The sequence below is a fragment of the Bos mutus genome, chromosome 22 (assembly GCF_027580195.1).
Source record: "Bos mutus isolate GX-2022 chromosome 22, NWIPB_WYAK_1.1, whole genome shotgun sequence".
Taxonomy (NCBI): Eukaryota; Metazoa; Chordata; class Mammalia; order Artiodactyla; family Bovidae; genus Bos; species Bos mutus.
This window is the reverse complement of record NC_091638.1, coordinates 61,092,308-61,109,872: the sequence shown is the minus strand read 5'-3', so window position 1 is coordinate 61,109,872 and position 17,565 is coordinate 61,092,308. Positions and strand designations below refer to the sequence as shown.

The 17,565-nt window shown below is 63.6% G+C and overlaps 3 protein-coding genes across 3 annotated transcripts; all 3 read left to right on the top strand.

Moving 5' to 3' along the window:
* The first annotated feature begins 2,121 nt into the window (after nt 1-2,121).
* On the top strand, nt 2,122-3,724 carry SCT (secretin). Its single transcript, XM_070359925.1, has 4 exons — nt 2,122-2,694; nt 2,793-2,894; nt 3,293-3,385; nt 3,590-3,724. Exons 1-4 carry the CDS (start codon nt 2,618-2,620, stop codon nt 3,702-3,704), a joined length of 387 nt encoding a protein of 128 aa, XP_070216026.1. The 5' UTR covers nt 2,122-2,617; the 3' UTR covers nt 3,705-3,724.
* A 2,457-nt stretch (nt 3,725-6,181) lies between these two features.
* Nucleotides 6,182-14,005, top strand: CDHR5 (cadherin related family member 5). Its single transcript, XM_070360392.1, has 15 exons — nt 6,182-6,245; nt 6,705-6,880; nt 7,225-7,275; nt 8,838-8,930; nt 9,035-9,136; nt 9,213-9,323; nt 9,407-9,577; nt 10,092-10,182; nt 10,302-10,399; nt 10,492-10,692; nt 10,809-10,922; nt 11,000-11,075; nt 11,162-11,680; nt 12,197-12,390; nt 12,703-14,005. Exons 1-15 carry the CDS (start codon nt 6,182-6,184, stop codon nt 13,120-13,122), a joined length of 2,481 nt encoding a protein of 826 aa, XP_070216493.1. The 3' UTR covers nt 13,123-14,005.
* A 201-nt stretch (nt 14,006-14,206) lies between these two features.
* On the top strand, nt 14,207-17,355 carry IRF7 (interferon regulatory factor 7). The gene is made up of 9 exons (XM_005895114.2): nt 14,207-14,405; nt 14,617-14,912; nt 14,996-15,158; nt 15,240-15,447; nt 15,685-15,743; nt 15,840-16,017; nt 16,320-16,847; nt 16,920-17,038; nt 17,112-17,355. The coding sequence occupies exons 2-9, from the start codon at nt 14,893-14,895 to the stop codon at nt 17,277-17,279; spliced, it is 1,443 nt and encodes a 480-aa protein (XP_005895176.2). The 5' UTR covers nt 14,207-14,405; nt 14,617-14,892; the 3' UTR covers nt 17,280-17,355.
* Nucleotides 17,356-17,565: the final 210 nt, after the last annotated feature.

The window sequence follows — 17,565 nt, the reverse complement described above, 5'->3', positions numbered from 1 at the left end:
ACGTGGTGCTCTGCCACGTAGCTTCTGTCGCAAAGTAGGGTCCAAACCAGGCCAGGCCTGAGCCACCCATTGCTTGCTTCTCCAGTTCCCATCAGATGCCAGCCCACATTGTCTGCTGCCTTTCCACGTGAAATGCTGAGCCGGCTACATGTGGGTGTGGAGGACACCGGCCAGGAGCCGTCTGGAGAGAGTGCCAGCGGCAGGCGCAGCGGGGGCCGGCTGTTCAGATTCGATGGGGCAGCTGGTCACAGACTCCCCTACGACTGGCACCCGCGGGGCTGCCTGCCTGCCCCTCCTTGCCTCAGCCCCGCCCGGCTCTGCCACTCAGGCCTCGCCTCACCCTGTCTGTCCTTCTGCACTAGTGACCGCTTGGGACCTGGAGCCGCTGTGACCAGAGCAGCGTAGGACAGCGGGCGCGTCCCAAGCTGCTGCCCACTAAGCTACTGCCGCTCAGTTGGTGAGTCGTGTAACAGAGTGGACCCTTTCTGTGGGCAGCAGGAGGCAGTTCTTTGGGGCGATGGGCTTGTTCTGTATCCTGATTATGGTGGCAGTCACTCGATCCAGACATAAGTCATAATTCATCTTTTACTGTATGTTAATTGTTTAGAAGTCAATATGCCTGCATGCTGATTTTTTTTTTTTTTAAGATAGGAAGATCCTTCCTATGAAGATCTGCCTGGTCACTTAAGTGTTTGAGGTGCTCAGGGTTTTGAGTATTCTCATGAATGTGATTAATTGGTCAATGCTGCTAAAGTTTAGGGGTTGTAATCTGCCAAATTTGTGCAAGAAGAGGCCACAACAGCTGTTTAAAAATACAGATACAGAAAACAATGAGATACCACGCCCCACGCCCCATGGGAATGCGAAGCTGGTGCAGCCACTCTGGAAGACCATTTGGTGGCTTTCTGCAAAGCCAAAAGTACTCTTACCATGCAATCCGGCAATCACGGTCCTTGCTGTTCACCCAAAGGAGCTGAAAACTTACATCCACACAAAACCTGCATGTAGATGCTTACAGCAGCTTTACTCATAATTGCCAAAATCTGACAGCAACCAAAGCAACTCAAGACGTCCTTTAGTAGGTGAGTGTATAAACTGTGGTGTATCAGACAACGGAATGTTGTTCAGCACTCAAAAAGAAACGAGCTGTCAGCCCATGAAAAGACACGGAGGAAACTTCAATTTGTGTAAGTGAAAGAAGCCAATGAGAAACGGCCACGCACTGTGTGACTCCACCACGCGACATTCCTGGGAAGGTAAACAGGCTCCTGAGAGGCCCCTGGGCTGCAAGGAGGTCCAGCCAGCCCATCCTAAAGGACATCAGTCCTGGGTGTTCATTGGAAGGACTGATGCTGAAGCTGAAACTCCAGCACTTTGGCCACCTCATGAGAAGAGCTGACTCATTGGAAAAGACTCTGATGCTGGGAGGGATTGGGGGCAGGAGGATAAGGGGACGACAGAGGATGAGATGGCTGGATGGCATCACCGACTCGATGGACAAGAGTTTGGGTGAACTCTGGGAGTTGGTGATGGACAGCGAGGCCTTGGCGTGCTGCGATTCATGGGGTCGCAAAGAGTCGGACACGACTGCGCGACTGAACTGAACTGAACTGAACAGAGACAGTAAAAGGTGAGGTGCTGGGGACACAGGGATGAATGGGCAGGTGGCATGAAGGGATTTTTAGGGCAGGAAAGCTCTGTGAGGTAGTGTCCACACAGGCGGATTCGTGTGATTATACATTTGTCAAAGCCCATAGAATATGTAACACCAAGATGATTAGTAATGGCAAATCCCAGATGTAGTTAACAATAATGTACAATATTGGTTCATCATTTGTAACAAATGTCCTAAATGAATGCCCCGTGCTGGCAAGCCTGGGTGTGTGTGTGTTTGCGTGTGTGTGTGAATTCGTACTTTTAGCTCGATTTTTCTGTAAACCTAAAACTGTTCTAAAAAACAAGTCTGCGAACTACTTTTAAAATGCACATGAAGTTTAACACAAGAGCTGCTGGTTTATAACTCCACTGACTCGATTTGCAGTTTCTGTGTCAGGATTTCAGGAGTGCTGGTTGTAGAAAGGCCGACCGAGGTAGTATCAGATCTCCCGCCTGCAGAAACGCACACGAAGGCCCAGGTGCCCCAGGCCCTGGTCTCGCGCGGCCGCAGGCCCCCACCCCCAACCTGCCCGCAGCTCCCCGCGCCGTGCCGCGTCCGAAGACTGGGGAAAGGTCACTCGGTCCGCGGCTTCGGTGGCCGCGGCCTGAGTCCCCTCCAGGCCCTCTGGACAGCCTCATCGGGCCTCCGCTGGCGCCTCTAAGCTTCGCACAGGCCGTTCCCCTGCAGGTTCCTCCCGCTGCCCCCACCGGGGTCCCCTGGTCTCCGGGCGCCCGACCCCCGCCGGTCTGCCGAGGGGCGCCACCGCGGCGCTAGGGGCGGGCGGGATGCCGGGGCGACAGCTGGGGGGGCGGCCCTGACCTTCCCGCGCGATCGATGGGGCGCGGCTCTGGCGGCGCGGAGCCGGGGCGGCGCCGACCCCCGCCCGCCCGGCTCCCGCTCCGGACGCCGCTATAAAGGGGCCTGAGCCTCGCGGCTGCTCAGCCCGGACAGGCGTGCACCATGGCTAAGCTGGCCCTGCTGCTACTGCTGCTGCCGCTGCTGCTCGGGTGCTGCGCCGCGCGCCCCGCGCCCCCCAGGTGAGCCTGCGGCCCCGGGGCCTGCGCCCACAGCTCCAACCCATCCTGCCCCCGCCCGGCCCTGACCACCCTCGGCCGCCCTCCCGTCCTCTCCGCAGGGCCCCGCGACACTCGGACGGGACGTTCACGAGCGAGCTCAGTCGCCTAAGGGACAGCGCGCGGCTGCAGCGGCTGCTGCAGGGCCTGGTGGGGAAACGCAGGTGAGGGGCGGGGCCTGGGGGAAGGAAAGAGGCAGGTGAGGGGCGGGGCCTGGAGGAGAAACGTAGGTGAAGAGCGGGCCCTGGAGGGGAAAGACGGGCGAGGGGCGGGGCCTGGTGGGAAAGGCGGGCGAGGGGCGGGGCCTGGAGGGAAAGGCGCGCGAGGGCGGGGCCTGGTGGGGCCTGGTGGGGAGCGCCGGTGAGGGGCGGGGCCTGGAGGGGGAAGGCGGGCAAGGGGCGGGGCCTGGAGGGAAGTGCCTGTGAGGGGCGGGGCCTGGAGGGAAAGGCGGGCGAGGGGCGGGGCCTGGTGGAGACCGCCCGTGAGGGGCTGGCGGGGGACAAGCGACGCGGTGGGGGATCCCCCCGACTCCAGACTAATCCTGACTTGGGGTGGGGGGCAGCGAGCAGGACACAGAGAACAGCACAGCCTGGACCAAGTCTGCGGAGGGCCCGCTATGCCTGCTGTGGTCGGACGCGCCCGCCCTTCAGGCTTGGTGAGCGGCAGCCCTCCCCCATCCCTCCTCCAGCGCCTCCCTCCCTGAGGCACTCTGGGTCTCGGGCACAATTGGACACAACCCCGGTCCAGGAGCCTGGGAAGGGGAAACTGCCGGCGCTGGTGACCAGAGAGGCCTGCTGTCCCCAGGTGGGCGTGGTCTCCCGCGCCAAGACCCCAACCCTTAACCCGGCCGTCTCTGCAGGGCGCCCCTGAGGCCCCCCGAGGATCAAGCCTGGTCTTCCCAGCTGCCTCTTGCACTGAAGGCAGGGGTCATGGTGTCCAAGCCGGCCGTCCCGACTGCTGAGGGGACCCGATGAGGCCCTGAGGAAGAAGGACCCTCTCGAGGGGGGCCTGGACAGGGGAGGGGGTGGGAGGAGGGGATGGGTTGCATCTGGCACCAATAAAGGAGGAATTCAGACCCTAGCCCCGCGAACTCTCTCTGTGCACTGCCGTCTGGTACCCTCAAAGCACCTGTGGGGTGTGGCTGTCCAGGGAAGGAGGGTCCTGTCCTCCGGAGTCTAAGACCGTGGCCACGCCCAGCTGCCCTTTAAACCTGGGAAGCCAGCGGGGAGCTTCATCTGCCCACTTCCTCATCTGCTGCCCATCCCCTGGGCTCCCTGGGAGCTGGCTGCACCCCTGTCATCCACACAGCAAACATTCAGAGACCGTGGGGGGCTCACATGTCCCCCAGCTCCCTTCCCAGGGAGGCAGTGGTGAGGGGGCAAGGTTGTTGTTCTTCAGTCACTCAGTCGTGTCTGACTCTTTGCTATCCCATGGACTGCAGCGCACCAGGCTTTCCTGTCCTTCACCATCTCCCAGAGTTTGCTCAAACTCATGTCCACTGAGACAGTGATGCCATTCAACCATCTCATCCTCTGTCATCCCCTTCTCCTCCTGTCTTCAATCTTTCCCAGCATCAGAGTCCTTTCCAGTGAGTCAGTTCTTTGCATCAGGTGGCCAAAGGATTGGAGCTTCAACTTCAGCATCAGTCCTTCAATGAATATTCAGGGTTGATTTCCTTTAGGATTGACTGGTTTGATCTCCTTGCAGTCCAAGGGACTCTCAAGAGTCTTCAACACCACAGTTCAAAGGCACCAATTCTTCAGCACTCAGCCTTTTTTATTGTCCAGTTCTCAGATCTGTACGTGAAAAACCATAGCTTTGACTATATGGACCTTTGTAGGTAAAGTGACGTTTTTTCTTAAAAACAGACCTCTCTGTTTTTCAATATGCTGTCTAGGTTTGTCATAGCTTTTCTTCCAAGGAGCAAGTGTCTTTTAATTTCATGGCTGCAGTCATTGTCCAGAGTGATTTTCAAGCCCAGGAAAATAAAGTCTCTCATTCTTTCCATTGTTTCCTCATCTATTTGCCATGAACCGATGGGACCAAATAAGCAGGGTAACAATATACAACCTTGACGTACTCCTTTCCCAATTTTGAACCAGTCCATTGTTCCATATCTGGTTCTAACTTGCCTTTTGACCCGCATACAGGTTTGGCAGGAGGCGGATAAGGTGGTCTGGTATTCCCATCTCTTTAAGAATTTTTCCACAGTCCGCTGTGATCTGCACAGTCAAAGGCTTTGGTGTAGTCAATAAAGCGGAAGTAGATGTTTTTCTGGAACTCTCTTGCTTTTTCTATGATCCAATGGATGTTGGCAATTTGATCTTTGGTTCTTCTGCCTTTTCTAAATCCAGCTTGGACATCTGGAAGTTCTCGGTTCATGTACTCTTGAAGCCTAGCAAGGGGCAAGGACGGGGCAGGGAGGCTCAGCCAAGCAGGAAGAGGTGACAGGCAGGAGATGTCCCACAGGAGGCGGCTCCCCAGTGGAGGGAACTGAGCGTGACTCTCGGCCCTGTGTCCTGGCCCGCCGTCTGGCCGAGCGCCTTGACTACCCCGGGACCTGTGGGGCAGGGCCGGTGACGACAGCCCAAGAAGTGCCGGGGTTGCAGGAGGCCTTGGAGGACCAGCAGGCAGGGCTGCTCCACGAAGGTGTTTCAGGCCAGGAGGCGGGGGAGACGCCACCCCACGCCCCATCACAGCGGGCCCTTCTCCCCTTCGGGACCGCACCCACTGGTGCCTCCCAGCTACTGAGCCTAGGTGGCCAAGGAAATGGAGGCAGGATGCCTGGGGGCCTGGGCTAAGGTTCCTCACCAGGATGCCCCTCTGTTGGCACCCAGGGTGCCCCCCCAGAGCTGCCAGCTGTCCCTGGAACACTCCATCTCTGTCACTGTGGGCTCACCCAGCCTTGCCTGGAGGAAGCCAGCTTGTTTCTGGGACAGGTAGGGGAGTCCCTGGGACACAAATAACCTTTCCCTTCCCTAGAGGGTTGAGTACGGAGAGGAGGTGGGCCTGGACCTCACAGAGCTGACTCCCAGCACTGCGCCTGTTCATTCTGGCAGAGGAGCCCAGCAGAGGTGGGGTGGGGGAATACAGTGAGCACAGAAGCCAGTCCCCCTGACCACTCAGTCCAAGCCCTGGTTCCCGCTTCCCCTGCCCGGCTGTGAGCTCCTCGGGGTCTGTGGGGTGAGCCCCGTCAGCCCCTGCACGTGGCCTGGATCTGGTCTCCCTCTCCTTGCAGTCAGAGGGGCCTGGCCGGCGGCCGACGGGGGCCCCCTTGGTGGAGGCCAGGCTTGCGGGTGGCGGTTGTAAAGGACCATAAAGTGGGGCGGCGCCTGGCGGGGCGAAGGTCACCCGGGAGGAGAAAGCGCCAGGCAGCACCCAGGTGGCTCAGCGGGTCCTGGACACCAGACGGGCTCGGACCCTCTGCGGGCCGCCCGCCACCACCGCCCAGATGGGGACTTGGGTCCTGCTGCTCCCGCTGCTGTTCGCGGCTGAGGCCCAGGCCCAGGCCCAGGGTACAGGCGTGGAGGGGAAGGGAGCTGAGCGGGGCGCGGAGGGAGGGGGCTGGCCAGCAGGCAAGGGGCTGGGTGGGGCGCGGGCAGGGGGCTGGCCAGCGGGCAGGGATTGGGCAGGGCGGGGGTGCTGGCCAGCGGGCAGGGGGGGCTGGGCGGGGCGCGGGCAGGGGTGGGGGCAGGGCTGGCCAGCGGGCAGGGGGCTGGGCAGGGTGCGGGGGGCTGGCCAGCGGGCAGGGGGCTGGGCGGGTCTCGGGGGGCTGGCCAGCGGGCGGGGGGCTGGGCGGGGCGCGGGCGGGGGTGGGGGCAGGGCTGGCCAGCGGGCAGGGGGCTGGGCGGGGTGCGGGGGGCTGGCCAGCGGGCAGGGGGCTGGGCGGGTCTCGGGGGGCTGGCCAGCGGGCGGGGGCTGGGCGGGGCGCGGGCAGGGGCTGGCAGCACCGACCCTTCCTCCCCGACGTCCAGTCTGCTCCGTGGACAAGACCTCCCTCACCGTCAAGGAGAACACGAACCCCGGGGAGCCCCTCCTGGACATCTACGTCCCCCAGGGCCAGCAGGTGACCCTTGGACCCTCGTCCACCCTTTTTGCGTTTCGGATCCAGGGGAATCAGCTGTTTCTCAACGTGACCCCGGACTATGAGGTGCGGACAGCGGACCCAGGCTGGCTGTGCCCGTGGGGGCGGCAGGGACCCCCTGTGGGATCCACCTGGGCACTGACACTCCTCCCCAGAGAGGGGGTCTCTGGGGCTCTCTGGGTCTCAGTTTGCCCAGGGGGCCTCTTGGAACCCCAGGCTTGGCTGAGGGCCTGGTCTCGGGGGTGGGCCCCTCAGGGAGTCAAGCTGCCGGGCCCTGACGCCCGCTGGACACAGGGCGGGGGACACGGACCCCGAGCCAGCACCTGCCTCGCTCCGTCTCCTCAGCTGGGAGATGGGGACAGTCGGCGGGGCCAGCCGGTCAGGTGAGTCCCACGCCCACCCCCTCACAGGCGAACACAATGCTGCTGGCTCACCTGGAGTGCAGGAGCGGTGACTCTGTGGTGAGTGCGCCCCCAGACTCCTCCCACGACCCCCGAGCCCACCCCCTCTGACGTCAGAGTGCCCTGGCCTGGACCTCTGTGCTCCGCCCTGCCTGGCCGCGGTCACTCCCTGCTGACCCCGCCTGGTGGCGTGTTCAGGAGTCACCTCTGTGCCAGCAAGGCCACACTGCCTCCAGCAGACTGTGCCTTGAGCTCCCAACCCAGCCCAGTGGGTCCCCCAAGCCGACCCGGGAGGCACCCCTCCCGCCAGCTCCGTCCTCCCCTCCCCCGTCCCTCCTCCGCTAATCTGCTGCTTCTGCCTCAGGCCAGGTCCTGCCCACCCCGGGCGTCCACCTGGGGCCTGGTCAGCAGCATCTTCCAGCGGGTCCTTGACTCCCCCCGTGGCCCCGCCCAGCCCAGGGCGCGGCAGGAGAAATACTCTCTCCAGTAAAGGGAGGCTCTCCAGCGGGGTCCCCGCCTCCGGAATGAAGTGAATCAAAGCAGAGCAGGAGCCCGCTCCCTGGATAGACACGTCCTCGGAGAGGCGCCCACCCTCGCGCCCCCTCCCGCGCGCCAGTCGGCTCTTCGGTTTTCCCTGAGTCCCGTAGGTGCCCCCAGCCGACATCACAGTGCACCACGGAGATTTCAGGATGAGGCTCTAAAAGATAAGGCTGCTTCTTAAAAAAAATAATAATAAAATAAAAGATAAGGCTGCTTCTTAACGGCTCCACTCCCGCGGTGATGCCATCACACCCACACCGGGGAAGGCAGGGACCCCTCCCGCGGTGATACCATCACACCGGGGAAGGCAGGGACCCCTCAGCAGTGCGACACCCCGCGTCCCCACTCCCCCGGGGCCAGAGGCGTCTGTGACAGTTTCTTGCCTGAATCGGGTCCCCAGAAAGGTCCACCTGGAGCAGCTGGTTGAGGTTTCTCTCACGTCTCTTTCAATCTACGGGTTTCTTGATTCCCCCCGAGTTTTATGTTTGAAGAAATTGGATTGCTTTGCCATTTTCCTCATTGTGGGGCTCTGCTGCTCGCACCCCGCAGGGCCTGTGTGATTTTTCTCCAGGTCAGCCACGCCTCTGTCTGTACTTTTTAATCTTTATTTTCATTATTTGCCTGCACCAGGTCCTAGACACCCACAGAGTCTTTAGCTGCCGTGTGTGGGATCTGTTAACAGTTCCCTGAAAAACAAGAAAGTGAGAATCGCGTCTGTGACCCCATGGACTGTATAGTCCATGGAATATCCAGACCAGAATACTGGAGTGGGTAGTCTTTCTCTTCTCCAGGGGATCTTTCCAACACAGGGATCGAACCCAGGTCTCCTGCATTGAGGACGGATTCTTTACCAGCTGAGCCACAAGGGACTGGGGATCAAACCCGGGCCCCCTGTGTTGGGAGCTCAGTCTCAGCCACTGGATCACCGGGGAAGTCCCACACTTCTGTGTTTTTAAAATCACTTTCTGTTCCCTGTCTGTAATGCCTGGAGCAGGAGCCCCAGGCGGAGAGCTGTCTGGGGTGCACCGCAGCATCCGGAATGAGCTCACCCGGCCTGGCCGGGGACCTTCTCCCTCCCCTAGGTGACTCAGCTGAGGGTGTTTGTGTCTGTGCTGGATGTCAACGACAACCCACCCAGGTTCCCCTATGAGACCAAGCTCTGGGAAGTGCCTGAGGTGAGCGAGAGGGGGCAGCGGCCGGTACCATCTGGGGCATCTGGAGGCCGGGGTCTAAGCCTGGGGGTCAAGGTCACGGCCAGACCAGCCCCTCCGCCCCCCAGGACACTCGGGTGAACACCACCGTCATCTCAGAGACAGAATTGGAGGCCCAGGACCAGGACAAAGACGATGTCCTTTTCTACACCCTCCAAGAGGTCACCCTGGTCAGTGCTCCCAGCTCCTTGCTCCGGGCACCCCTCCCCTTTGCGTCCTCTCGGGCTGAGTCCCCTGCCTCCCCAGGGTGCCAGCAGCTTCTTCTCCTTGGTGGGTGCGAACCGCCCAGCACTTCGGCTGGACCAATCACTGGACTTGGAGAGGTGGCCAAACATGACCTTCCGACTGCTGGCCCGGGTGAGCAGGCACTCCCGCTCACGGCCCCGCGCACGGCCTCGGCCCCCAGCGCGCAGGCCTGACCGCAGGGCGGGCTGTTGCAGGACACACAGGAGGAGACCACAGAGCCCAGAAACACAGCCACAGCCACCTTGGTCCTGGAGGTGCAGCCCGTCGACCTGCGGCCCCCCTGGTTCCTGCCCTGCAGCTACTCGGATGGTTTTGTCTGCATCCATGCCCAGTACCATGGGGCTGTGCCCACTGGCCACAGACTGGTATGGAGGACCCCAAGGAGCAGGGTGGCAGGGGCATGGGGCCTGCAAGGGGGGCCGGAGTGGTTGTAATTTTCAAGGAAAAGTGAAACTTCTTTCGTAAACCAGTCTTGCCCCACGCCATGGTGGCCAGGGCCTCTGAAATGCCAGTGAGGGAACTGGGTCCAGTTGTCCTCAGGGCACAGCCAGACAGCCCCCTGGGGCCCAGCGAGTGGGCAGTGAGCTGGGGGAGGATGCTGGGGAGGCTTGGGGGCCTGGCACGGCCACCAGGTGCGCCCTCCCATCTTTGAGTGCTGCCTCTTGAGACAGACGTGCATGTTCAGATTGATCCAATGTCTCTGGGCAAACTGACTCATTAGCCCCAGATCCGGAGCTGCAGTGGAGAGTGCTGGACGACTGGGCTGTGTCCTTGGCTGCCCACTGGTAGCGACCCCGGCCTCCTGGAGGGGCGCAGGAAGGCCAAGCAGCGGCCACAGCACCAGCCCGACGGGGTCCTCGCCCCTCCTTGTTCCCACAGCCAGCCCCCCTCATCCTGCATCCTGGGCCCGTGTACGCCGTGGATGGGGACCAGGGCATCAACCAGCCCATCAAGTACAGCATCATCAGTGGTGAGTGGGCAGCAGCTCCCAACTTCCCTCTCCAGGGAACACCTTGAACCCATCCCTATGTGGGGAGACCTCAGGCCTCCAGAGGGCACCCCACCCAAACACTCCCTCCGTCTTCTCAGGAAACGAGGACAGCACATTCTCCATCAGTGTCGACTCGGGCAACCTCACCATGACCAAGAGCATCCCCAACGCCAAGACCTTCCTTCTGGTGGTCAAGGTTGGTGCCTGCACAAGGCCCTGCTTGGGCCCACAGCTACAGAACATGCAGCTCAAGGACCAGCTGGTCACTGTTGTCTCCCAAACCCCCAGGGCGAGCAGGCTGATAATGCCCGATACTCCGTGACCAAGGTCACGGTGGAGGCCCGGAACGCCAGCGGGAGCGTGCCCCACTTCACCCAGAGCCTGTATCGTGGCACTGCAGGGCTTGGCTCTGGGGTGGGCGTGGTCGTCAAGGATGCAGCTGACCCTTCCCAGCCGCTGAGGATCCGGGCCCAGGACCCTGAATTCCCAGTAGGCACCGCTTGGTCCTTTGATCTGCCTGGCCTCCTGCTGGTGGGGGGCGGGGGACGGGGGAGGAGCGGTTTGCAGAGCAGCCTGGGCTCCAGACTAACTGCGGCCACGTCTAGGACCTCAACTCAGCCATCACGTATCGAATCACCAACAACTCTAACTTCCGAATGGACGGAGAAGCAGTCCTGACTGCTACCTCACTGGAGTATGCCGGGGTCTTCTACGCCGAGGTGAGAGGTGGGCGGTGGTCTCAGAGGGCCAGGGGTCCAGCTGGAGCCCAGGACGGACAAACCCCCTTCCTGCCCAGGTTGAGGCCAACAATACAGTGACTTCAGGCACCGCGACCACGGTCGTGGAGATTCAGATTCAGCCCTCCCCCACAGGTGAGCCTCCCAAGGACCCCAGGTTGGCAGGGGGAGGGCCCCTTGCTGGGGACAGTGGCGAGTCCAAGCCCTGTCACTGGCCCCAGGCCCCCCAGGTCCCCCCACATCCCCAGAGACGGCAGGAACTACCAGACCCTCGAGCGGCACCACTTTGGAAGTCCCCCGGCCCCCTGAGCCCTCTCAGGGGTCCTCCACGACCAGCTCTGGAGGAGACACGGGCCTGCAGCCTTCCCCAGGCACCACTCTGACGTCACCAGCCTCCTCCATGCCTTCGGGGCCCCCCAGTGTGGGAACCAGCCCCTCCCCCCCAGCAGCCTCACCCAGCGGGGGCTCAGCAACCAGACCCTCGAGCAGCCCCACTTCGGAAGCCCCCCAGCCCCCTGAGCCCTCTCAGGGGTCCTCCACGACCAGCTCTGGGGGGGACACTGGCCCACACCCCTCCTCAGGCACCACTCTGAGGCCACCGGCCTCCTCCACGCCTGCGCCTGCGGGGCCCCCTAGTGTGGGAACCAGCCCCTCCCCCACAACAGCCTCAGCCAGCGGGGCCTCAGCACAGACCTCGACGCCGATGTCCCCTGGGTCCAGCAGGAACACCTGGACGCCAGGTAGCACCCCCATTACCCTTGAGTCACCCTCACGCTCCCTGACTCATGACTGGGTCATCACCGTGGGGCACGGTTGACCCCAGGTCAGCCCAGCATGACCACGAAACCCCAAGGGAGGTCTGTTCTGGTCTAGGGGAGAGACAGGCCCTAAGGGTGCCAGGAGTTAAACTGGGGAAGGTGTGGGGGTTGGGGCAGAGCCCAGATTTGGGGTTCAGTGACCCCCCAGTTCCCAGCGTCATTCAGTCCACAGGCCCCATGCTGCCCACATCTCCTTGATGGAATAGTGGCCCCCTCGGCCTCCCACTTGGAACTGGTGGGCACTGACACCCCCTCCCCGCCCTCTCCAGCAGGCCGGCCTATTGGGTTCCCTGTGGGGGATCAGTGTACCCACCTCTGGGAACCGCGGCCCTTGGTGCCAGGCCTGGCCTGCTCTCAGCGTGTCCTGAGCTTCCCGCAGTTCAGCCTGGGAGTGCTTGGGGTGTGAGAGTAAGTGGGCAGCAGTCACATTGCCCGCAGGGACACCTGAAACAGACGGAACAGAAGGCAGGCCAGACGGAGGCCAGGCTGGGGACCGGCGCTTCTCGGAGGCAGAGATGGCGGTACTGGGCGGGGTGCTGGGCGCACTGCTCCTCCTGGCTCTGATCGCCCTCGCGGTCCTGGTCTACAAGAATTACGGCCACCGACTCACGTGCGGCTCTGGCCGAGCGCTGGTGAGGCTTGGCGTGGGGGCAGGAGCTGCCCGCTGCAGGGCCAGGAGAGAGGGTTGCAGAGTCGGACTGGAGACTCCACAGAGAGCAGCCGGAGACGGCGGGGCGGTGGAGAGGGGGCAGGATGGAGAGCTGGGCAGCGTGAGGCAGCGGGCAGCGTGGGAGATGGAGGGAGGCCAGTGGTCAGAGTGGGAGATGGGGTGCGAGGCGAGGAGAGCAGGGTGGAGGGGCAGAGCGCCCGGCCCCCAGTGTCGGGGGCAGGGTGGCCGAGCCCAGCTGGCCGCTGGCTGACCGCAGGCTCCTGCCGGCCCCCAGGAGCCCCAGCCTCAAGGGTTTGACAACCAGGCTTTCCTCAACGACTCGGACGACGCCAACTGGGCGCCGGCGCCTAGCCCTTCACCCAGCCACGCCCTGCCGGCGCCCCGGGACCCCGAGCCCCCGGAGCCCGCGCCGCCCAGCCCTGAGACCCCGCGTCGGCTCCCAGAGGCCCCTGCCAAGGCCGCGGACGGGGGCAGCCCGGCGGCCGTGAGGTCCATCCTGACCAAGGAGCGGCGGCCTGAGGGCGGCTACAAGGCCGTGTGGTTCGGAGAGGACATCGGCGCCGAGGCCGACGTGGTGGTTCTCAACACGCCAGCCTCGGAAGCGGGTGGCGCTGGCGACTCTGGCAGCGAGGGCAGCGGCGACGAGGCTGCGGATGCCCAGGACGCGCCTGGTACCTACTCCATCCACTTCTAACGCCACCTCCCCCCAGAGTCTGGACCCCGAGAGTCGGGTTGGTGGCTGTCCCCACACTCCACGGCGCAGAATAAACTAACATTTTCGGTTCTGCGGGGACGTGTGCTGGCCGCCAGGGGCGCTGGGGGAGCCGCGAGGGGCGGGCGGTCTGGGCACTGCTTTGAGCTCTCGGCGCCGTTTCCCGGAAACCACCGGCTGCGCGAGGGGTTTCCCAGGCTTGGTGCCAGCTGGTGGCCAGGAAGTTCCTCTCCTGGTCTGACCACGGCCGACTCGACATGGACATTCTTCGTCTGGGGGAGGCTGAGGAGCCACTTGGCCAGAAGCCCCCCTCAAGGACTCGTGTGGGAGGGTGTGGGCCCCGGGACCGTCCCGAGGGTCACACTGCTGCACCTGTGGGCCACAGTGAGGGCAGTAAACGCTCTGGGGCGCTCGCGGAGGCACCTAGTCCAGGCGGCTGGACTGATTGGCGGTGGGGGGTGTGGCCCAGAACGACGGTGGCCACGAGCCTAGGGCGGCACGTGGGGCTGGTGGGTGCACAGAACAGAGGCTATGGACGGACGGAACCCAGAGTCACGGAGTTGGGGCCTGAACCCCCTCCACTGGCTTCCTCGGGGCGGCCCTCAGGCAAGACTTCCGCACCGCGCCCCCCCACCACTACCGTTCCTTCCGGGTGGCCGGTGTTTTTCCATCCCTTCCAAGTATTTTAATCTCGACAGTATTTGAATATTATTGCCTGAGGAACTGTCACTGGTTAAGAATCCAAAGAGCGCGGCCGCAGCCCCTCCCACGCGCCCATCGCCCGCTCTTCCGCTCCGCGATGCGCCAGGTTTTGTTTCTGGAACCCCCGGCTTATCCCACGGCCTCTCCCGGGAAGCTGGTTGCTGGCCCCAGGCCCCGCTGCGCTGGTTGAGCGAGGGGAGCAGCTGGGCCGCATCGGGGCTTGGTCCAAGGTCGCCAGGACCCCGGTGCCGCCTCCCGCCGCGGCCCAAGAGCCCGTCCTGCGCACCTGCGCTCGGCCCCGCTCCAGGCGCACGTGACTTCCTCCCCCGCACCTGGAGCTCCGCCCCTGCCCGGCCCCGCCCCCGCCCCGCCCCCGCCCCCGCCACCATAAAAGTGTTTGCTCGTGAGCCCCAGGGGAGCAATCTCCCCACGGGTGACTCCGCGTCCTGAGGCTGAACGCGGCCCGAACCTGCGCCAGGTACTGGGGAGACCCAACGCGGGAAGAACCCGAGTGAAGGCTTCGTCGGACTCCGGGGTCGATTCTCGGAGCAGTGACCACGGAGGTCGGTGGAAGGCACGGGTGCGGGATGCGCTTCGCAGAGCAGTGACCAGGAGGGAGCGGGCTGCACGGATGTCGGCGCGGGGCCCGGGTCCGGAACTCGGGGACCTGGACGGGGAGGTGGCGGTGACGCGCGGGGCGTGGCGGGTTAGGTTTCGTTTTTCCGTAACGCCGGGTTTCGTTTTCCTGCGGCCGTTCCCGTCGCGCCCCCGTAGGGCCCAGCCCGGACGCCGGCTCAAAACCTGTGACGCTTCGTGCGCGCGCCGGCCACATCTGTAGCCACATCCAGCGCCGTCTTGGCCAGGACTCACCTCCGCAACGCCGTGACGGGAAGCCCGCGTCTGTGACCCCCCGACACCCGGGACTACCTGTGGAGACTCACAGACAGCCCTCCTCTCTCTTCTGCGCCAACCCCCGACCGCGCCGCGACCCCAGCCCTCTGAGCACAGGGCGTGCCGCTCTCTCCAGGCCCAGCCTTTGCGGAGGGACCAATGGCCGAGGCTCCAGACCGGTGAGCCCGCCTCCCTGCCCGGTGCCGGCCCCACGTCCCCGGCGGCCCCCTTGCGCCCTGACACCTGGCTGCTCCGCCCGCAGGGGAACCCCGCGCGTGCTCTTCGGAGACTGGCTTCTGGGCGAGGTCAGCAGCGGCCGCTATGAGGGGCTACGGTGGCTGGACGCGGCCCGAACGCGCTTCCGCGTACCCTGGAAGCATTTCGCGCGGAAGGACCTGGGCGAGGCCGATTCGCGCATCTTTAAGGTGAGACTCTAGCTCTGCCCGGGCGGGGAAGGGCCGCTCAGGCCTGCAAGTCCAGGCCACGTGCTCCACACTCCTTCTCAGGCCTGGGCCGTGGCCCGCGGCAGGTGGCCGCTCCGCAGCGGTGGAGGTGCCCCGCCGATCCCTGAGAGTGCGCTGCGGGCCTCCTGGAAAACCAACTTCCGCTGCGCTCTGCGCAGCACGCAACGCTTTGTGATGTTGGAAGACAACTCGGGGGACCCTACCGACCCTCATAAGGTGTACAAGATCAGCTCCGAGCCGGGGTGCCCAGGTGAGGAAGGCCGGGGGTGGGGGAGGGGCGCTGCCGGCAGGGGGACTGTGCTGTGTCCTGGGAGTAGCTGCCAAGTCAGATTTTAGGTTTTAGAAGCTGGCGCCAGTTAGACGGGAGGCAGCACTGGAGGGAAGGAGGCCGCTGGGGCTCCAAGGGGCAGCGCAGCCCAGCTTCCGGGACCAAGGGGGCGTTGACATCCCTCACTTCAGCGTTTCCCCAACCCTAATTCTCCCTCAGAAGGCCTAGGCTTTGACCAGGGGGAGGACGAGGCCCTAGAAGATGCCCCACCTGCAAGGGTAAGGCCCCTGTGCACTCTTGCATCCTGGGTTGAGGCTGCTCCCTCCCTGGGCCTGGGGGCAGCTCATTTATGCTGGCGCTGTCCTCTTCTGCAGGGTGGCCTCCTGGGGCCCTGCCTGGCAGCAGATACTGGTGAGAGCCTGGGGCACCGGCTGAACCCTGAACCCTGCCCCCCAAGCCTAGCTGGAGATGCCGGGGACCTCTTGATCCAGGCGCTGCAGCAGAGCTGCTTGGAGGACCATCTGCTGGATCTGACCCCCCCAGAGGCTCCTGGTGAGGGCCTCTTGCAGGGGGTGGGGGGTGCTCCACCCTGCAGGGACAGGCAAGACAGCAGAGTGCCTGGAGAGAGAGAGGGTGGCCCAGGGGAGGGGGTGCTTGGCAGGGATGGTGCTGGTCACAGCTGGGCCAGTATAGCTGGGCCTCTGCAGGGCCAGAGCCCTCTGCTTGGGAGCTGTACTTGCCACAGAGAAGGTGGTGCCTCCAGCCTCAGGCCACAGTCCCAGGAGCCAGGGAACGTGTGGGAAAGGGAGGACCTGGGGGCCCAGGTGTCACCTCAGGCTTCTCTTCCTTTCCAGATGCAGGCCCACCCCCAGAGCCCTGGCAGCCCCTAGAGGCAGAGCCCCACATGGGAGCCTCTGCCAGTGCCTGCACGCCAATGGCAGGGGAGCCGCCCCTGGCTGGCCCTGGCTACTCACAGCTTGGTTTGCAGCCGGAGCCCAGCCTAGGGGCCCTGGACTTGAGCATCCTGTATAAAGGCCGAACCGTGCTGCAGGAGGTGGTGGGGCGTCCACGCTGCGTGCTGCTGTACGGCCCTTCTGCTGTAGCTGGAGGGGCTCCAGCGCTGCAGCAGGTAGCCTTCCCCAGCCCTGCCGGGCTGCCCGACCAGAAGCAGCTCCACTACACGGAGAAGCTGCTGCAGCATGTGGCTCCTGGCCTGCAGCTGGAGCTCCGGGGGCCGTGGCTGTGGGCCCGGCGCCTGGGCAAGTGCAAAGTCTACTGGGAGGTGGGGGGGCCCCTGGGCTCAGCCAGCACCTCCAGCCCCGCTCGCCTGCTGCCCCGGGACTGTGACACGCCCATCTTTGACTTCGGCACCTTCTTCCAAGGTCAGTGACGCACCTGCCTTGGGGCTCTGGGCCCTCTGTGCCCCGCCCCCTCACCAGAGCCCTGTTCCATAGAACTGGTGGAGTTCCGGGCCCAGCAGCGCCGCGGCTCCCCGCACTACACCATCTACTTGGGCTTCGGGCAGGACCTATCAGTGGGGAGGCCCAAGGAGAAGAGCCTGGTCCTGGTGAAGGTGAGGGGCCAGGTCCCAGGGAGGGGGAGGCTGCACACAGCCCCCACCTGGCCTGACAGCACCCTCCCCGCAGCTGGAGCCGTGGCTGTGCCGGGCGTACCTGGAGGCTGTGCAACGCGAAGGTGTGTCCTCCCTGGACAGTGGCAGCCTCAGCCTCTGCCTCTCCAGCTCTAACAGCCTCTACGAAGACCTGGAGCACTTCCTGGAGCACTTCATGATGGAGGTGGAACAGGCTGCCTAAGCCAGACCCCCAACCCCTTCCAATCCAATAAAAAGATCTAAGGGGACTTCGCTGGCGGTCCAGTGGTTAAGACTGCATACTTCCAATGCAGGGCACACAGGTTCGGTCCCTGGCTGGGGGACTAAGATCCTACATGCCACACAGCTTGGCTAAGAAACAAAAGAAACAGCTTCTGAGAACCATGCCAGTGTCCACTGGGGGCAGGGTGGAGCTCGGGCTCTGGAGGGCATCGTGGATTCAGCGGATCACACTGTGGGCCCTGCCCCCACAGGCCCCTGTGCACGCC